Source organism: Mirounga angustirostris, unplaced genomic scaffold (genome assembly GCF_029215605.1).
Source record: "Mirounga angustirostris isolate CCGP_5_RB_7025 unplaced genomic scaffold, mMirAng1.0.hap1 SCAF_5, whole genome shotgun sequence".
Taxonomy (NCBI): domain Eukaryota; kingdom Metazoa; phylum Chordata; class Mammalia; order Carnivora; family Phocidae; genus Mirounga; species Mirounga angustirostris.
Window position 1 is genome coordinate 141,373,919 of NW_026991713.1, and position 17,098 is coordinate 141,391,016.

Consider the following 17,098-nt stretch of genomic DNA (forward strand, 5'->3'; position numbering starts at 1 on the left):
GGGTTCCTGTGTCCGTCCAGTGCAGTTTCCGCCCAGGCTGCGTTTGTGGGACGGGAGGTAGGTGACAAACACGAGGGCTACCGGTCCGACAGCCTCTGCCAAGACGGAGGCTGTGGGGACCCCAGGGTCCGGGACTGGCGAGCCCGGGGGCTGGTGAGCATGGCGGCCCTCCCGTGCGTGCACCTGCCCAGGCCAGAGGGAGGTGGAGGTGTGGGGAGTGCTGGGGGTCACTCACCAGCGCCCGCCTCCTCCAGAAGGCACAGAGGCAGGTCTTCAGCCTCCACAGCGTGTCGGTCTCGATGAGGAAGAGCAGGCTGAGGTAGGCAAATCCAGAAGCTGCCATGGAGGTCACGAACCTGCCGACCCCCGGGGCGCTCCACGCATAGAAGTTCTGCTGGTACTGGATGTCTGTGTGGGCAAGGGAGTGAGCACCACGCCCTCCTGCCCTGCGCTGTCCCATGTGCCCCCGCCCTGTGCGCCCCCCCCCCGCCCCACGTGCCCTCTCACCCCGCGTCCCAGCCCGAGCCCCTCTCTAGGCCCACAGGTGCCTGCACACCAGCCTCCGACAGAGGCTGTGAGGGCACAGGGTCCACTCATCTTCTGAGGCTGCACCCTGTGCTTGTCACTGCCTCACAGAAGCCCCAAGAACTGCCGACATCTGTGAGCAGTTTTACTTTGCAAGGGGTGCCTGTGACAAGTGACCGAGTCATGCCCTCACTTGCTCACTCCCACGCTCCTTCCCTGCTCAGGGGGAGGGGCGGGGCTGCACTGAGACGTGAAGATGTGACCCCCCCACCTCACCCCCATGGTCACAGAGGTGACAGATGACCACAGCTGAAGACTGGTCCAGGCACTGATAGGGCATGTGGTGGGCTGAAAGGTGGCCCCCAGAACAACACGACACGTCCTAACCCCCAGAACCCATGAGCAACTCCACTTAAAAAAGGATCTTTGCAGATGTAAAAAGCTAAGGGTCTCGAGGTGAGATCCCGCATTTGGGATGGGCCCTGAATCCAACCACAGACGTCCTTGCAGGAGAAAGATGAGGGAGGCTGGAGATACAGAGATGCCTGGGTGGCAGAGGGACCCAGGGGTCAGCCTGGGGGCGGCCTGGGGTGAGGGGGCGCCCCCTCACAGAGCGGAACAAAGGTCCCCCCCAGGAGAGCCCCGCCGCGGGGTGCGGGGTGGTGAGGGGCGGCCATGGGGACACTCACTGTACTTCCTGCAGTAGTGGGCCGCGACCTCCGAGGAGGTGCAGTACCTCCGCATCTCAAAGTTCTCGTGGAAGCTGCTGACCGCCATCCCCAGACAATGGTTGGGCAGCACCAGGAACACGTGGTCCAGGGTTCTGGAAAGCTCTTCTAACTTGACCGCTGTGGGGAGGGGCACAGACCAGTGGACGCTGGGGGACACACGAGTGCGGTGTGTGGGGGCCAGATGCCCAGCCGGGTGTTACCCCCATGTGGGGTGCCAGGCCCTCCCAGGACGGCACCTGTGGGACAGCACCCCCACGCCCTCCCGGCTGAAACCTTGAGGCGGAAGTGCCGCGGGCCCAGCAGGGCCACATTTGGCAGAGGGGCCTGGCCCAGTGCCCGCTGCTGCCGCCCAGGTTCGGGGCAGAGTGGCTCCGCGGGCACCCGGGGTGAGGGGTGAGGGGCGGGGGGTCCGCAGGCCCCCACCTGGGATGCGCATGATGGTGACCATGAGGAAGGTGGCTATGCCCGACAGGATGTTGAATATGGTCAGCCTCGTGTAAGCAGTGGCTGCTCCCGAGAAGAAGAAGTTCATCAGGTACATGAGGGGGATGATGGCCCAGCCATAGAGCATGAGCAGCAACAGGGCATCTGCCATGTGGCCGTCGCGCGTGAAGGCGTGCACGTCAAAGGCTTTGAACACCACCTGCGGCGGCACAGAGGCAGGTGGCTCGGGGGCCCTGTCTCCCCGGTGGCTTTCAGCCCTGGGACTCCCCCCGATAACCTGTCCCACGCCCCTCTGTACTTGGAGTCATCATGGGGCACGCCGCTCTGGGGCCCTGCCCGCCACCATGGGGCGGAGGCTGGGGGTACAGACACAGATGAGGGGTGTTCCCGGCCACCCTCCCAGATGGGGCTGAGCAGCCGGCATGCACCCCAGGTTGGCTGCAGTCAGTGCAGGGGCCCCAGAGCAAGCCCCCTGTGACGTGCGGGGGGGTGTCCCAGCACCTCGCAGCCCTCACCAGAAGCAGCAGACTGGGGACGAGGAAGGACATGAGGTCCCACAGCAGTGCGGAGAGCCAAAAAATAGCCACGTGGACCCCGCTCACAAACTGGACATGCTTGGCCTGGACGGCCCTCTCGCTGACTGCTAGGATGGAGAAGGTGCTGGCCAGGAACGCCATGGCGAACAGCAAGTTGAGAGCGATGTTGAATCCCTTCCGGCCCCTGCGGGGGGTTGGGGGGACAGGGCAGGTCAGGGACTGGGTGGGGACCAGGCAGCAGGGGACATTCATTGAGTCACTGGTCACCATCCAAAGCATGCGGTGGAGCGGCCCAGCCGCTAATGGGGGTTAAGAGAGAATGCCAGAGCTGTGTGTGTGTGTTGAGGGGGGGCGGGTCTCAGAGCAGGGAAAATCTCATCCACCCCAGAACTCCTCCTCTGGGCCTCCGGTCCCCAGTGATGGCAGCACCACTCTCCCAGCCCCCCACTCCCCACAGACATGCAGGTGACGGGCCACCACTGATCCGCCTTTCCACATCTCCTGAGAACCCCCCTGTGGCTGGCTCCCCCCTGGCCAGGCCCGCCCCCCCCAGCGGCTCATCTCCCGCATTGGGCACATCCCACATTCTGCAATCGGTTGTCAGAAACCAGCACGGGGGGCGTTACTCTGCTGCTTAAAGACTTCCCGTCTGTCTCAAAAATGGCATTTCGACACCTGGATGCTACTTGGCTGGAAACAGAGAATTATGGATACACATTACAACATGGCTGGGCCTTGGAAGTGAAAGAGGCCAGTCACAAAAGGCCTCTCACTATACGATTCCATCAGTAGGAGATGTCCTGAGCAGGTACGTCCCCAGATGGGACAGCGCGGAGGCCGCTTGGAGAAGGGGAAGGAGGATCGGCAGTGACTGCTGTGTCCTGGGGCTCCCGCGGGCGTGACGGCTCACTCAGTAAAATCACGCTGTGGTCCAAGAGGCACAGGAGAACGTGCTGGGCACCACGAAGCACCAGGGAAATGCCCATCAAAGCCGCAGGGAGAGACCACCTCACAGAGATCTCACGTCTGGTATGTGCGGGCAAGGACGCGGAGAGAGGGCAGCCCTCGTGCGCTGTGGGTGGGAATGCACATGGGGGTGGCTGCCGCTCGGGAGAACAGCGCGGAGGGCCCGCAGAAAGTTAAACCCAGAGCCACCATATGCTCCAGAAATCGCACTTTCTCAGAAAATGGAAACTCAAAACTCGAAAACTCGAACCCACATGTTCGTGGCAGCATTGCTTACAACGGCCGAGAGAGAAACAACCAAGTGTCCATCGGCAGGATCAAGAAACCAGGGTCTAATCACAAGGGAATACTTTCCAGCCACAACAAAGAAAGACATCCTGCTATTTGTGACAATGTGGATGGTTCTTGAGGACAATGAGCTAAATTAAGTACATCACACAAAGAAAGACAAATACCCTATGATTTCCCTTACGTATGGAATCTGAAAAAACCCAAATCCAAATGGAAGTCGTAGACCCAGAGAACAGATTGGTGGTTGCCAGAGGTGGGGGGTAGGGGGTGGGCACAGCAGGTGAGGGGTCAACATGTACGGCTTCCCCGTCGTAAGATAAACGTGTCCTGGGCTGTCGCGTACAACATGGGGACTACCGTGAAGGTTAGCGATCCTGGATCGCGTGTCGAAAAGTCGCTCAGAGAGACAACCTTAAAACTGCTCATCACAGGAGAAAAAACTCTGGAACTCGTGTGACCAGGGATGTGACCAGATCCAGGTGGTGAGGGTTCACCACACATTTGGAACTAATGTGACCTCGTGCGTCAGTGACCGCAAGCATGCCGAGGGCCCCACACTCCGAACACGCTAAAGACCATTTGACCGTACGTTACACACGGGTGCACAGTTCTATCTGCTCACGCTGCAAACACAAAACAGAGTCCCACCGCCCTGTCCACCACACTGAACCCACCGGGAGGGAGCTGCCCCTTGTTCTGGCTCAGCCCCTGCCCCGCCCGGATCTGAAGGCCCCGCAGGCCTGTCTCCCCAGGGCCCAGTCAAAGTGGAGGCCCCAGAGTGGTGTGGTTCCAACCCTGCAGTGTGCTCGTCTGCTCCTGGAGGGGCAGACAACGGCCACCGTGTCTCTGCTTTCGGGTCATGGAGGTCGTGGAGGGGGAGACTGCGTAGGGTCTGCGTAGGGCCCAGAGTGCAGTCCAGTATGGGGCAGGGCGTGAAGATGAAACTGCCAACCCCATTAATTGCCCTACATGGGGTGATGGTTCTGAAATTAACTGATTTTCTCGGGCTTTCTCTGGATGGTCCCAGGGTTTGGGGGACTCTGTAACCAGTGTGGGGGAGAGTCCCCCATGCATCAGGGCAGGACAAGGCCTGAGAACAGAGATGTCCATGGGGCTTCCTGACTCGCAGCTGCCTCGGGCAGCGACCCCTGACCTCGCTGTGTTCTGCATCCTGGCCGTGTGCTGGGACCCCTGGGGACAGCAGTCAGCAAGAGCTGGGTACAGACTTGGGAAGAGGGCCCGGCCGCCCTCCAAATCCTCAGGAGTCCCCCCTCGGAGACCTCAGTGGATGGAGGACAGGGTCTCACCAGCTACCCAAAGAAAGAGTATGAAAGGCTGAGGAAGATGTAGGGTAGGGGTTCCCTGGCCAGAACCCAGAAGCTTCCTGAAGGCAGACACAATGCCATTGGTGGTCCCTGGCACTGCCCTGGGGGCTTGGTCCTGATGGTTGGGGGTGGGGCTCTGGCAGAGGGGCAGGGGGCGGGGGCGGCACACATACTCGTTGAACTGGTCCTTGGCGGCCTGCAGGGTGGTCCGGGGCTGGGGGTAGTTGGAGACCATGATGGAGGCCCGGGGGCCACACAGCTGCTTGAACAGAAGGTTGTCCACGACGGCCAGTGCAGTAGCCGGGGAGTGGTATGCCTGGTTGTTGAACAGGGCAGTGACCACCATCCGCTCGCCGACGTCTCTGAAGGACACCGCCACCAAGCACCGCTCGTTAAAGCCGCCTCCCTCCACCGAGGCCCTGAAAATCAGGAACTCCTCCAGATCACCTGGGGGGGGACAATGGCAGGGTGAGTGGCGGAGGACAGCCCCCTGGGGTGCGTGCCTGAGGCTCTGGAGGAACCGCAGGAAGGACACGGGCCGAGGAGCCACGTCATGGGAGCAGCAGGGCCTGAGGCTGCAGGACTCTGGTGAGCAGGCACACCGTAGCCACAGGAGGCCATGTGGGCGGAGTAAGCTCCTCCTTGTGCCCCACAAATGCCCCCTGGGGGGGGACACTAAAGGAGCAGCCTTGGACCAGGGCCGGCATGGCAGGGAGGAGGCTGCTCAGAAGGAGGCAGAGCTGTCTCAGCTGATGGGCGCTGGGCGGGCCAGCAGATACAGGGAGGGGCGGCCAGGGGACAGGGAGGGGCTGCGCTGCCCTCGTTGGGGGGGCAATTAGACAGGACCTCTGCCTGTTTTTCTGGTGTTCCAGTTTCTATGGAATGAATAAGTACCTTTTCAGAAAAAAATAAGATGATTTTTCAAAAGAATGGCCTGGGATGCCTGGATGGCTCAGTCACTTAAGCGTCTGCCTTCGGCTCAGATCATGATCCCGGGGTCCCCAGATTGAGCCTCACATCGGGCTCCCTGCTTGGCGGGGAGTCTGCTTCTCTCTCTACCTCTCCTTCTGTGCGTGCGCGTGCTCTCTCTCTCAAATAAATGAATAAAATCTTTAAAAAAAAGAGTGGCCTGGGGGAGGGGGGTGCAGGGAGGAGGAGCATTCCCTCGTCACCCGGAAGAACCCCAGCCAACTCTCACTTCAGGTCTTGGACCGGGCATTCGGGTTCTGGACAGTCCTGCTGGCTCTCACTTGGCTCCCTGGCAGATGCCTGGAGAGAAGGGGGTCTGACCAGGGGTGCCGGGGTCTGCCCTATGCTCCCTGCTGGCTGCATGGTCCAGCATCACACGCACCCGCTTACACCCTCGCTGCCCTGGCCCTGCCTCTCACTCAGCTGTAAATGAGTCCAACAAGGACACCTGCCCTACGGGACCCAGGGTCAGTGAGGGGACAGGGACATGTCTGTGAGCCCTAACTTAAATAGTTACAAAGGCTCCATCCGCCCCAGCCTGCCATAGCTGTCATTACACAAGGAAAAGAATCAGATGTCCTTAAATACAGCGTAAAAAGACCACACAGCGAGGTAGTCAAAACCGCGGGTTCGCATGCTTGACAAGGGAATGGACATCTCGGCCGTCCAGGAGGACTCAGGCCAGGGGCACCTGAGGCTATGTCCCGAATGCCCCAGAGCCACCGTGTGCCATGAGAGCCCCAAATTCCTGGGGCCAGGCTGGGTGGCAGCCAGTGAACAAGGCTGGGGGGGCACGGAGATGACAAGAGCGCCCACCGCGGTCTCAGCGGGGCTAACCCAGTGACGGTGGTGGGCAGGGCTGCTCACGTTCCTCCCCAGCAGCAGTGCCCACTGCAAGGCTGGCCTGTGCCAGGGGCATTCAGCCTTTTCCTAAACAAGAACCTGATTCCTGCCAAGATCGGCTGGCAACCCAGTGTACCGGCCGGGATGTGGGAGGGGAGCGGTGAACCGAGCCAGCCTTCCCACATGACCCTTTTAACCCAAGCGCGAGGTCTGCTCTCAGCCCAGGGCAATGTCCGGCTGCCACCACCAGGACGTGGATGGTTCGGGTTTGATGTGATGGAAGAAAGCGCTGAGTCCCCTCAGTGCACGTTGTGACCAGCCCGGCAAACAGAGGCCACGGAGGTTTCGCATTTCACCTACAACGGCCCCAAAACAGACAACCTTGGTCCACGGCTGCCTGGGCAAACCTTAGCCCTAGACGCTGCCCCATGTCTCCCTCTGACTCGGGCGATGGCCTTCTCCCCCAGTGGCAACGTCTAGAGGCGTTTTTGGATGTCGTGACGGAACCAGGGAAGGGGGGTGCTTCTGAACATGCCACGGTGCACGGGACCGCAAGGAACCAACCGGCCCGGATGCCCATGGCGTCTGGGCTGAGCAGCTGGGCTCAGACGACTCGGCCCGAGCCCCGCGGCCGCCCCTTACCCAGCACCTCCCGCGGCTCCTGGCCCTCAGCCTGCAGCATGTCTTTCAGACGCTCTGCCAGCAGCTGGTCCAGCCGGGAGGCCCCCGGAACGGCGAAGGGCACAACGGTTCGGCCGTATGCCCCCAGGGTCAGCTCCAGCCTGGGGTCGTCGAAGGTCTCTGAGGAGTAGTTGATGGCCAGGAGGGCCAGGGTGACGCATGTCAGCGGGACCAGGACCTGGGCCACCACCATCTTCCACTCACGCAAGCTGTACGTGGCCTTCTTCAGGAACATGGCCCAGAACTGCTGGCAGTGGAGGGCGAGCTGTGGCAGAGGGGACGAGCTGCCACGGCTGCCACGCAGGCCAGCGTGGGACCCCCACCCAGAAGCAGCAGCGGCCGGTCCAAATGCAAGCCTGGGGCCTCGGGCTGACATGCACCCCAAGGCCCTAGGGCCGCTCGCAAAACTCCTTCAGTAACATGACGTGGCCTTGGGGGAGGTGGTCTCGCTGCCGTGGAGGCCAGGCGGGCGCCGGGCGCTGGGGGACCAGCTGCGGTCCCACAGGGGAGCCAAGCCTCTGCCCTTCCCCTGATCCTGGTGGGAGGACCCGGCGTGCGCTCACATGGGAGCAGAGGGGCTGCCCTTTGCTGTCCTCCCAGAGTGGGTGCCGGGGTCAGAGGGTCAGAGGCCTGCTCAGCCACACGCCAGCTGTGCCCCTGGGCTCAGGCCCCCCGTGTTCTGTCTGCAAAATGGGGCCTATGCTGCTCTCTACCTCACTGAGCGAGCACGAGGCCTACGGCTAGCCCTCGGTACACAGAGCACCATGAGCATCATGTGCAATGTTCGCTCATTCATGAGCGGCCCAGTGACAACAAGAGGAAATGACAGTTGCTGATTAAAATGCTCTGGGTTGGGCACCTGGGTGGCTCAGATGGTTAAGCGTCTGCCTTCAGCTCAGGTCATGATCCCAGGGTTCTGAGATCGAGCCCCGCATCGGGCTCCCTGCTCAGCGGGGAGCCTGCTTCTCCCTCTCCCTCTCCCTGTCTGTCTCTTATGAATAAATAAATAAAATCTTTAAAAAAAAAAATGCTCCGGGTTTTCCTTCTCTCTGCCATGACTGCGTGACCTGCAATCTACTTTCTTCCCAGGGAGCTGAGCCTCCGCAAGCCCTCGTCGGCCCCCGTGGATGCCAACAGGTGGGGTTCAGGGGCCCCCCAGCCCTCTGCGCTCACCCCAGTGTTGAGCTTGGCAGTGGTGCACTCGTCCTCGATCAGGGAGCCCACGCCGTTGGTCGGGTCCATGGCCCCACACAGGTGGCTGTCCACAGCCCAGTCGCTCGCCCGCCTCTCATGCTGGTATTGCAGGGCAGGGAGCTGGATGGCTTGGATGTCCATGCTTGTGTCCACCAGCTTGCCGACCCTGCGCCGAGACACGAGAGGCTGGTCAGCGCTCGGCTCCTCGCGGATGCCGTCCCACTGGGAGGAAGAGCACACCATTGGCTTTGCCGGCTGGTAGGCGGTTCATTTCCTCACTCACTCATCCATAGATGCCCCAGACTCCAGGCACCGCAGCCAAGTGGAGTCCGGCAGAGACATCCAGACAAGGCCCTGCCCATGAGGACCTCCCTGGGAAATGGGCCGGGCGTGTGTGGGGAGTGTAGGCAGGGAGGCCGGCCACTCTGTTGCCTCCCCTAGGACCCAGGATCCTCAAGCACAGACCTTTACCTCACACCAGTTTTGTACTTCTAGTTCTTAACACCCTGTCTGCCAAATAAGCACTCAAGACAAGTCTGGTAAACACGTTTGTCGTCCCTGCCCCGCCGTGTGCCCGCAGTTCTGGGGGTCTGCCTGTCCAGCCCCCACCTTCATCACAGACAGACACCTGCTCCAGGAAGGGGCCCCCGGGACACCTGCACACTCCCCATGAGGGAGGGGCAGAAGTTTCCGGAGACCTGAGCTCAGCGGCCCTCTGCCTGGTGAATGCCGTGGGGCTCGTGGGGCCCTGCCTGCAGCCGGCTGTCTGGCTGCCCTTGGGGATGTGGGGTGAGGGGCTGCCTCACTGTCTCACGTTAAACAGGCACGTGCGCCCAGACTGTTGGAAATGCGCATCTACTGACCGGAGGAAGACCTCCTCCATGGTGGTGACTGAGGCCCCGAAGCTGGCGATCCCCAGCTCCTTCTGCTGCTTCTCCAGCTTAGCGAACAGACTTTCGAACCTGGAAACAAGACCCCGAGTGAAGAGCCGCGTCTCAGTGACTTTTGAGGCAGCCTGTTTCTCCGGGCAGTCTGGGGGAGCAAAGGGACCTCCGTCCTTGAAAAGCCACTGCAAAGAAACCCTGAGGTCGGGCTTGGTTTCCCCCTTTTCGGTCCCGACGGGACCTTCTGCCCTGAGTATTGGGCCTGTGGGGCATTCCGTAGTATTCGTCCACATGAAATCACAGAACAAACCTAAAGAAACTGGTGAATATTCATCTGACTCTGGGGTAGTGCTTCATAGGAAAAAATCCCAAAGTAAACGGTATGACCCATTACACGTAAAGTATCCGCGTGGGAAACAAATCCCACAAAATTAGTCAATGACCAACTGGAAAAAAAACCACAGCAAAAAATGGCTGATAATAAAGATATAAAACACTCTGATGGACAAACGAGCAAGAGATAGGAACGCACACCGCATAGCAGCCAGGCTCCACCTCCTGCTGGCAGGAACAGAAAAACACAAAATGCCACTTCACCCACTGGATACACAGATGTTTAAGAAAACCTTACTGGAGGCTGGCAGCCATGGGGTAAAATGGTGTCTCTGCCATCCTGTTGACGGGGAAGTCAAACACACCTCCTTTCTAGGAGGGAACTTGGTACCATTTACCCTGCTATTGGGACTCTATTCTAAAGGGGGGGGGGGTCACTGGAGGTTCAGACAAAGAGTTTTCTAGAAGGTTCACTAGCATATTTTGGGAAGAAAACCATGTGCGCGTGGTCACAGTGCAGATGTTGATGAAGTCACGGCATGACCGGGTCGGGGAACCCTATGAATTTATTAAAACCACACCAGTCAATTGAGCTCTTTGAAAGATTAAATGTACTTTCCAGATTTACACCCGCAGTTTCTGAATGTGAATCGAGAGTTTGATTGTTACCCCCCACACCAGGGGTCTGCAGGACTCCAAGCCCGACACCAGGAAGAGACAGAAATGCAGGATCCCACAGGAACTCGGAGTAGCTGCCGTGCGGGCCTGACCCGGCTGGGGGCCGCAGACACTTTCCCTCCAGGTACGGGAAGGTCTGCCGGCTCTGCAGCCCTGGGAGGCCTGCCTGCCAGGCCCAGCAAGCTAGTTCACCCTGTGCTGTCACAGGCCCGCTGGCTGAGCCCAACAGGGACAAGGTGGGTCATCTAATCCTGGAGCCCCTGAGGACCATGGAGCCCCCTCCTCTGGCATGTGCCTGTGCAGCCCCGGGATGCGCACCTGTGCGTGCTCTCCTTGGGGAGGATGAAGGACAGCTCTGAGCCAGCTCTGCTCTCCAGCGTGGCACTGGGAACATGGTGCTGCACCAGCCGGGAGATGGCCTCAGGGTCGCAGTGAGGCTCCTTCACCAGCGTCATGTGGTAGCCTGCACCTGAACAGCAAGGACCCCCATGTGATGCCATCTCCCGCAGAGGTTGTCTCCCCTGGCCCCGGGCTCCTGATGAGGGCAGGCTCATGGGGAAGGGGCCAGAGAGCCGCGGGAATGCACCTCGGAGCCCCTGGGTGCCCGCCGTACTGCGGGCCTGGCCTCCCTGTCCTCTGCTGGGCAGAGATGCCGGAAGACTTGGTGGGGGGGAGGGGGGTCTGCTGCATGGTAAGGACACGAGGCCCAAGCAGGACTCCGGACTCCAGACTCCAAGTCTCAGAGGCTGCAGCAGGAACTGTCCCCGAGACGCATGCTCCCTGCCTTCTCCACAAGGGAGCCCTGGGGATGCCGGCCGCCCTCTCCAGCCTCCCTCCAGCCTGAGGGGGAAGCTGCGGGAATGAGGCATGCACCTCCCAGGGCATCTGAGGAGGGGAGCTCAGCTTCTGTCTTTGCTTCCCTTGTGGGCGGGACCTGGGTGGACCCGCCACGCTAGACTGTGTCAGACCACGAGCTGCCCTCGAGAAAGGAAGCCACGCTCACGTGGCAAACCATGCACCACCACCAGTCCTGGACCGTGCCACGGGCCATCGGCTCGAGAGCCTCTACGCTACCGAGCGTGGTCTCTCCAAGGGCACCACTGGTCTCCGTGGCCTCGGCTGGTGCTGGCTGCTCTTCTCTTCCCTGGTCACAGCTGGACGCCATCCTAACCAACTCGAGACTGTCTGCTCCTTTGCTCCCTGCTCCTATCACGGCCCCTCTCCTAGCCTCAGGGACCCTCCAGGCCAGGGACAGGGCCCCGTGGGGAAGGGAGGCAGTCCTGCCCCCGCCGCCCATCCACCCGCGCTGCTCACCATACTTCTGCTTGAGGAACAGCGAGGACCCGCAGCACTGCAGCTCCCCCTTGGCCATGATGGCCACGCGGTCCCCCAGCAGGTCAGCCTCGTCCATGAAGTGCGTGGTCAGCAGCACGGTGCGGTCACTCTTGTGCTGCTGCAGGAGGTCCCAGATGGCCCTCCTGGAGATGGCGTCCATGCCCGAGGTGGGCTCGTCCAGCATCAGCACCTGCAGGCAGAGCAGTGGCCGCTGGGGGCGGTGGCAGAGCCGCGTGGCAGGCCCGGGCTGGCTGTGCGGGAGGCCCTGTGAGGCTCCAGTTGGTGAAGACGTGGCCATCCCGCCCTGGCCAGGCTGCTCTGCAGCGATCCGGGGGCCACAGCCAGCCCGTGCCGCGTGGGGCCTGGAGCCCGATGCCTCCGTGCGGCCGTCCCGAGCGGCCATCTGCGTGCGCAGGGCCCTGCCCCGGGGCCTCCCGCCCGCCTACCTTGGAGCCCGCTATGAGGGCGATGCCGATGGAGAGCTTGCGCTTCATGCCCCCACTCAGGAACCGGCTCAGGGAGTCCTGCTTGTCCTCCAGACCGAGGACGTGCAGCATCCGCTGGACTTCTTCAGGGCACTTCTGACGGGACAAGCCCTTCAGCTGCAACAGCGGGGGACGGAGAGGTCCGGCAGGGGCTCCTGCTGGGAGGCTGGCCCGTCCAGTCCTCGAGGAGCCTGGCCTTGGTGTCATTCCCTTTTCTCCGTGAGCTGCACCTGGTGCCCTGACGTCCCTCCCCGCCTCCCAGTGCAGATCTGCGAACGCTGCTCAGAGTGTGTTCTGTTTGCTGGGGGGCTGAGGGCTCACGCCCTGGGGCGCAAGCACACAGGCCACAGAACCAGCACGCGACCTGAGTCCGCTGAGCCGCCGGCTCACCTGTGCGTAGAAATACAGGTGTTCTGCGACGGTCAGGTTGTCGAACAGCACATCGTGCTGTGGGCAGAGGCCCAGGCTCTTGCGGATCTGAACCATGTCTTGTGAAATCTCGTACCCATTGATATACGCCCGTCCGCTCGTCGGGGGAAAGAGACCTAGGGCCAAGCAGAGGACCCAGAGGTGTGAGTTCAGCACAGATACCCTCTGCTCGGCACGAGGGTGGCCCGGGTCCTATTCATGCAGCTTTGCTTCATTCTACCGAGCACCCTGGCCATGAGTTTGCGGGCGAGCCTGGTCCCGCCTCAGTGGGTGAGTGGGCCTGTGGTGGGGCTGCCAGAGCAAGGGCCACGGCCCCTCACCTGTGAGCATGGAGAGGGTGGTGGTCTTCCCTGCGCCATTGTGGCCCAGTAGCACCGTGATCTGCCCCTCGTACAGGTTCAGGTTCAAATCTCTGACGGCCGCCTTGCCCTTGTTCCCCACTCTGAACACCTGCAGCAAAGGCAGAGGACGCCCTGGACTGCAGGCCCCACCCCCGACTGCCTCCAGAATGCCCTCTGGAATGCCCACCCAGAGGGGCTTGGGAGCCCATGCCCAGCACCACCAGTCAGTGCAGAGGTGGGAAGTTTCGGGCAGAGGCTGACTGGAGGCCATGCTGCTCCCCAGCGCTTCCCCCACCCCCACTGGGCAGGTCCCCCACATCCGTCCCTGACAACCGTCCCCGTGCAGTGAGCACAGCAAGTGTTTGCTGCAAAGCTGATGGGAGGTTAAGTCCAGGTGGTGCTGACTCAAGCCTGAGTCCCCCGGGCCCTGGGGATGGAGCCTGGGGAGTGGTTGGTGCCCAGACAGCTGGTCAGAGGGCAGCCATGGGACCAGGACCTGGCTTGGAGAGAGCCCTGGGGAAGGTGGCATGTGTCACGCCTTGTGGCTCACAAGGTCCCCACACCCGCCCAGCCCACGGGGTGTGGCACCTTGGTCACATGCTTGATCTTGATCCCGGCCACCAGGTCCTCCGGCTCAGCCTCAAAGTACTCCGTTCTGAGCGCTTTCTCTGGGTCGTCTTCCTCTTCTTTTCCCAAAACTGTCCGCGGGTGCCCACACCAGTACGATGGCTAGGATGGAAATCAGACGGGTCTCAAGTAACCGACCCGTGTCGGTTCATTTTGTGTGTGATGAACGGCAACATGTTTACCGACACGCTGAATACACGCAGCATGTAACCCTCCGCCCGGGGGAATGTGTCTCCTCCCTCCTCTATCCTGGGGAGGCTCGGAGCCCCTTCCTGACCTGCTGTCTGGGCACTTGGTCCCTGGCAGGCTTACCCAAAGTGCAGACAACATAATCCAGAGAAGTAAAACAAAACTTACAAATGTGTATATGTAAAAATCTAAAAGTATGTTTATAAACAGATCCACACGTTTATATTTAAGATAGCTAAGTCAGGTTAAAAAAAAAAACAAGTTTCAGGCATCTTTCCAGCATGATCCCCTTTCTATAAACACAAGCATGTGTATGTGATATGTATGTGCGTAGAAAAACAGTCCAAAGGGCTACATAGCACGGGGTCAGCCTGGTTCATCTCTGGTGGTGGGATCTCGCAGACCCTGGAGTGCAGGGCTCATCTCGGGCAGTGGAGGGTCTCAGGGCCTTGGGGACACACGGCTCACTGACCGCACATGGGGCTGGGTCACGTGCCAGGGACTGGAGGGGCCCGGGTGTGTGCGGAGGGCACCTCTACCCCCAACACAGGCAGCCAGCGTGCGGCACTCACCATGACAAAGAAGTACCAGGGCTGGGGCACTCCGAACTGCCCTGGGAGCACGGCCTCCACGTACCAGGTCACCAGGCCATAGAGGACAGAGTCCAGTAGCAGCATGCCCAGCACTTGCCCGAAGGAGAAGTTGTCGTCCACATTGACGGGACTCAGGAGGTCTTGCCACTGGACGCCTACGCCTGGAAGACAGAGCACGACCTCCATGCTCATCCATGTGTGTCCACGTACATGGTACATGTATGCACACGCACCATCCACAGGTGCAACCGTGCAAATACACAGATACATGTGTATGATTCAGGGAAGGCCCACATGAATAGTGTATGTTTAGTACAAGTCTTTTCAAAAAATAGAAGCACTTGAGACATGTATAAAGCTCGACTTGTGGTGCCCACAGGTCTTGCCTTCTGTTTGGTTTGAAACACCGCAGCCCAAACGGTGCCCGCAGCCTCCGCATGGCCGGCTACCCTCTGTCGGCTCCAAGCGGCTGTGCTCTGGTTTTGGTCACTTTCAAGCAACCAGAAGTTTGTTTTAAGTAAAATTGGTGTAGAACTTTGAAAACCAAGAGTTGCTCTACAGTTACGTTCTTCTTAGTTAATGGCTTTTAAGAAAGTATTTGAACCCTGGAAGGGGCAGTGCATTGAAAAAGTCTACATTTACCATACACAGTTAAACACAGAAACACAGACATTTAAAGGCCGAAGCGCGAGAAGACACCGCCACGGAAGAAAACAACTCTAATGAAAACTAAGGCCACACGGATGATCTGTGGCCTCCCTCCTCCCACAGACCCATGCTAGAAAACCACAGCAGCCAGGACCATGAGACACGAGACCACGAGACCATGAAGCCCAAGACAGAGAAGCCGGGCAGCACAGGGCCCAGCGCCCGCAGACGCACAGGTCCGTCCCCAGACGGGAAAGGCCAGCACAACGCCATAGCCATGCAGAAGCTCACGCTCACCCTCCTGCCTCCTCTTGGCGGTGACAGCCCCCTCCACCCCTCCAAGGTCCTCCCGGGAGGACACCCCCCAGCAGGTGGGCTCTAAGGGTAAACGGGGGCCTCTCCAACTTTCAGAGGAGCAGGCTGGACCCCACCCTTGAAACCCGAGCAGGCGGCCCCTGTGCCCAAAGACGTGTTTTATTCAACCCCTGTGATGTTTACACGAAAATCACAAGAACAGTTCTGGCTTGTGACTTGTTTCTCCCTCATCCCCACTCACTGCGCGGGGAGGCACCTGTTCTGCCACCTGACCAAGAACTGGGGGCTGGTCACCACCCACAGACTCTTGAGGCCAGGGCCTCACTATTCTGAGCACCCCAGGCGCAGGCAGAGGCTCAGAGGTCTGCTCTCTCACAGCCCCAGCTGCTCCCGGGCAAGGAGCTCCGGGCGAGTGGTGGCCGTCGCTGCACTGGGCACGTTAGCGCTCTGTCCTCTGAGCGTCCGGGTCTGGCCTGCCTCCCCCGGGGCTCCTGCCCAGGCGAGAGCCTCCCCACCACGGAGCACCTGCCGTCCCCTGCCCCGCTCGCTGAGCTGTCCTGCTCGGAGCTGGAGCAGCGTGCTGGAGGTGGCCCTGAGCACACTCTCTTAGTAACTCAGTCGGCAAGGGCCGCTCGTCAGAAGGAAGAGACTCACCTTTTGCTTCAAATTTTCCTATGAGCTGGGCTCCCATCGCCATGGCAACATTGGACAGGAGACAGGAGAGCAGCTTCTGGCTGAGAGTCATCCAGTTGTATCGGGGAGCAACGAAGAAGTATGGGATGTAGGTGAAGAAGTAGAGGAAGCCCCCTATGGCGGCTGCCATGTTGGCTACGGATGGAGAGAAGACAAGTGTGTTGAATGCAGGGGAGAGCCCGGGCTGCCCACCCCGCCCGGCATTGGCCATTGCGTGCGGGGATGCGGGCGCCAGGGCTGGGGGACCCCAGGCTCGGCCCGCGGCCTATCCTCTTGTCAGGGTGCATGTTCTGCAGGGACCGTGACCCCACCTGGGGCCACACGCCCTCCCCATCCCGGGGACCCACACACAGATGTCCCCAGCCCTCTCCTGCAGACTTCACCCTGACGTTGCACAGTGGACACGGCCCAGCCCAGCCCTGCTTCTCACCTGGTCCGTCCCCTGTCATTCACTCATCCGTTCCACAGACAGGCCCTGTGCCGGGCACCGGGGAACCTCCCACAACCACACACATGAGCTCTTCCCCTCCCGGACCTTGTAACCCACTGGGGGCGCAGAGTAATGGAGCAGAGCAGAGTGTGCTGGGTGGGGACAGCCCTGTGCAGAGCAGCAAGGCACAGATGGGGACCAGGTGTCCCCTGGGCTGGGGTAGCGACAGTAGCCAGTGGGCCAAGGACAGCTGTGACGGGAAGGTAACATGTGGGAAAGGCGTGATGGGGGAGTCACAGGGAGAACGGCATGGCTGCAGTCTGTGCTGGCAGCCTTCAGATGCTCTGGTCGTAAGACCCCTCTATGGTCTTAAAAGTGATTGAGAACATCAGAGAACGTGTGCTCGTGTGGGTCACAGACGCATGTATACGCATACCAGTTCTTGCGGGATCGCGAATTAGTACTAAGAAAATTTAAAGATTTTTCAGAACGATAACAAACCCACTAAAACTGAACATAAGTATTTTCATGAAAGTCAGCTGTATTTCCCACAATTGAGCGAGGCAAGTGGCATTGTGTTCCATATCTGCAAGCCTCTGCAGCGTCCGATTTA

The 17,098-nt window shown here is 60.3% G+C and overlaps 1 protein-coding gene across 5 annotated transcripts in view; it reads right to left on the minus strand.

The window, feature by feature from the left end:
- The window catches only part of ABCA3 (ATP binding cassette subfamily A member 3), a 41,514-nt gene that overhangs the window by 5,212 nt on the left and 19,204 nt on the right, over positions 1 to 17,098 (minus strand). For 4 of the 5 annotated variants that reach the window (XM_064592358.1, XM_064592361.1, XM_064592360.1 and 1 more), the window contains 16 exons: positions 16,017 to 16,190; positions 14,379 to 14,560; positions 13,579 to 13,719; positions 12,970 to 13,099; positions 12,611 to 12,765; positions 12,182 to 12,337; positions 11,715 to 11,925; positions 10,719 to 10,869; positions 9,369 to 9,467; positions 8,485 to 8,671; positions 7,273 to 7,576; positions 4,992 to 5,265; positions 2,216 to 2,420; positions 1,680 to 1,899; positions 1,215 to 1,373; positions 236 to 408 (listed from right to left, as the gene is read on the minus strand). In XM_064592358.1, coding sequence (XP_064448428.1) covers positions 236 to 408; positions 1,215 to 1,373; positions 1,680 to 1,899; positions 2,216 to 2,420; positions 4,992 to 5,265; positions 7,273 to 7,576; positions 8,485 to 8,671; positions 9,369 to 9,467; positions 10,719 to 10,869; positions 11,715 to 11,925; positions 12,182 to 12,337; positions 12,611 to 12,765; positions 12,970 to 13,099; positions 13,579 to 13,719; positions 14,379 to 14,560; positions 16,017 to 16,190 — 2,921 coding nt within the window. The remainder of the gene's footprint in view (positions 1 to 235; positions 409 to 1,214; positions 1,374 to 1,679; positions 1,900 to 2,215; positions 2,421 to 4,991; positions 5,266 to 7,272; positions 7,577 to 8,484; positions 8,672 to 9,368; positions 9,468 to 10,718; positions 10,870 to 11,714; positions 11,926 to 12,181; positions 12,338 to 12,610; positions 12,766 to 12,969; positions 13,100 to 13,578; positions 13,720 to 14,378; positions 14,561 to 16,016; positions 16,191 to 17,098) is intronic. The other variant, XM_064592359.1, reaches the window with a different exon arrangement.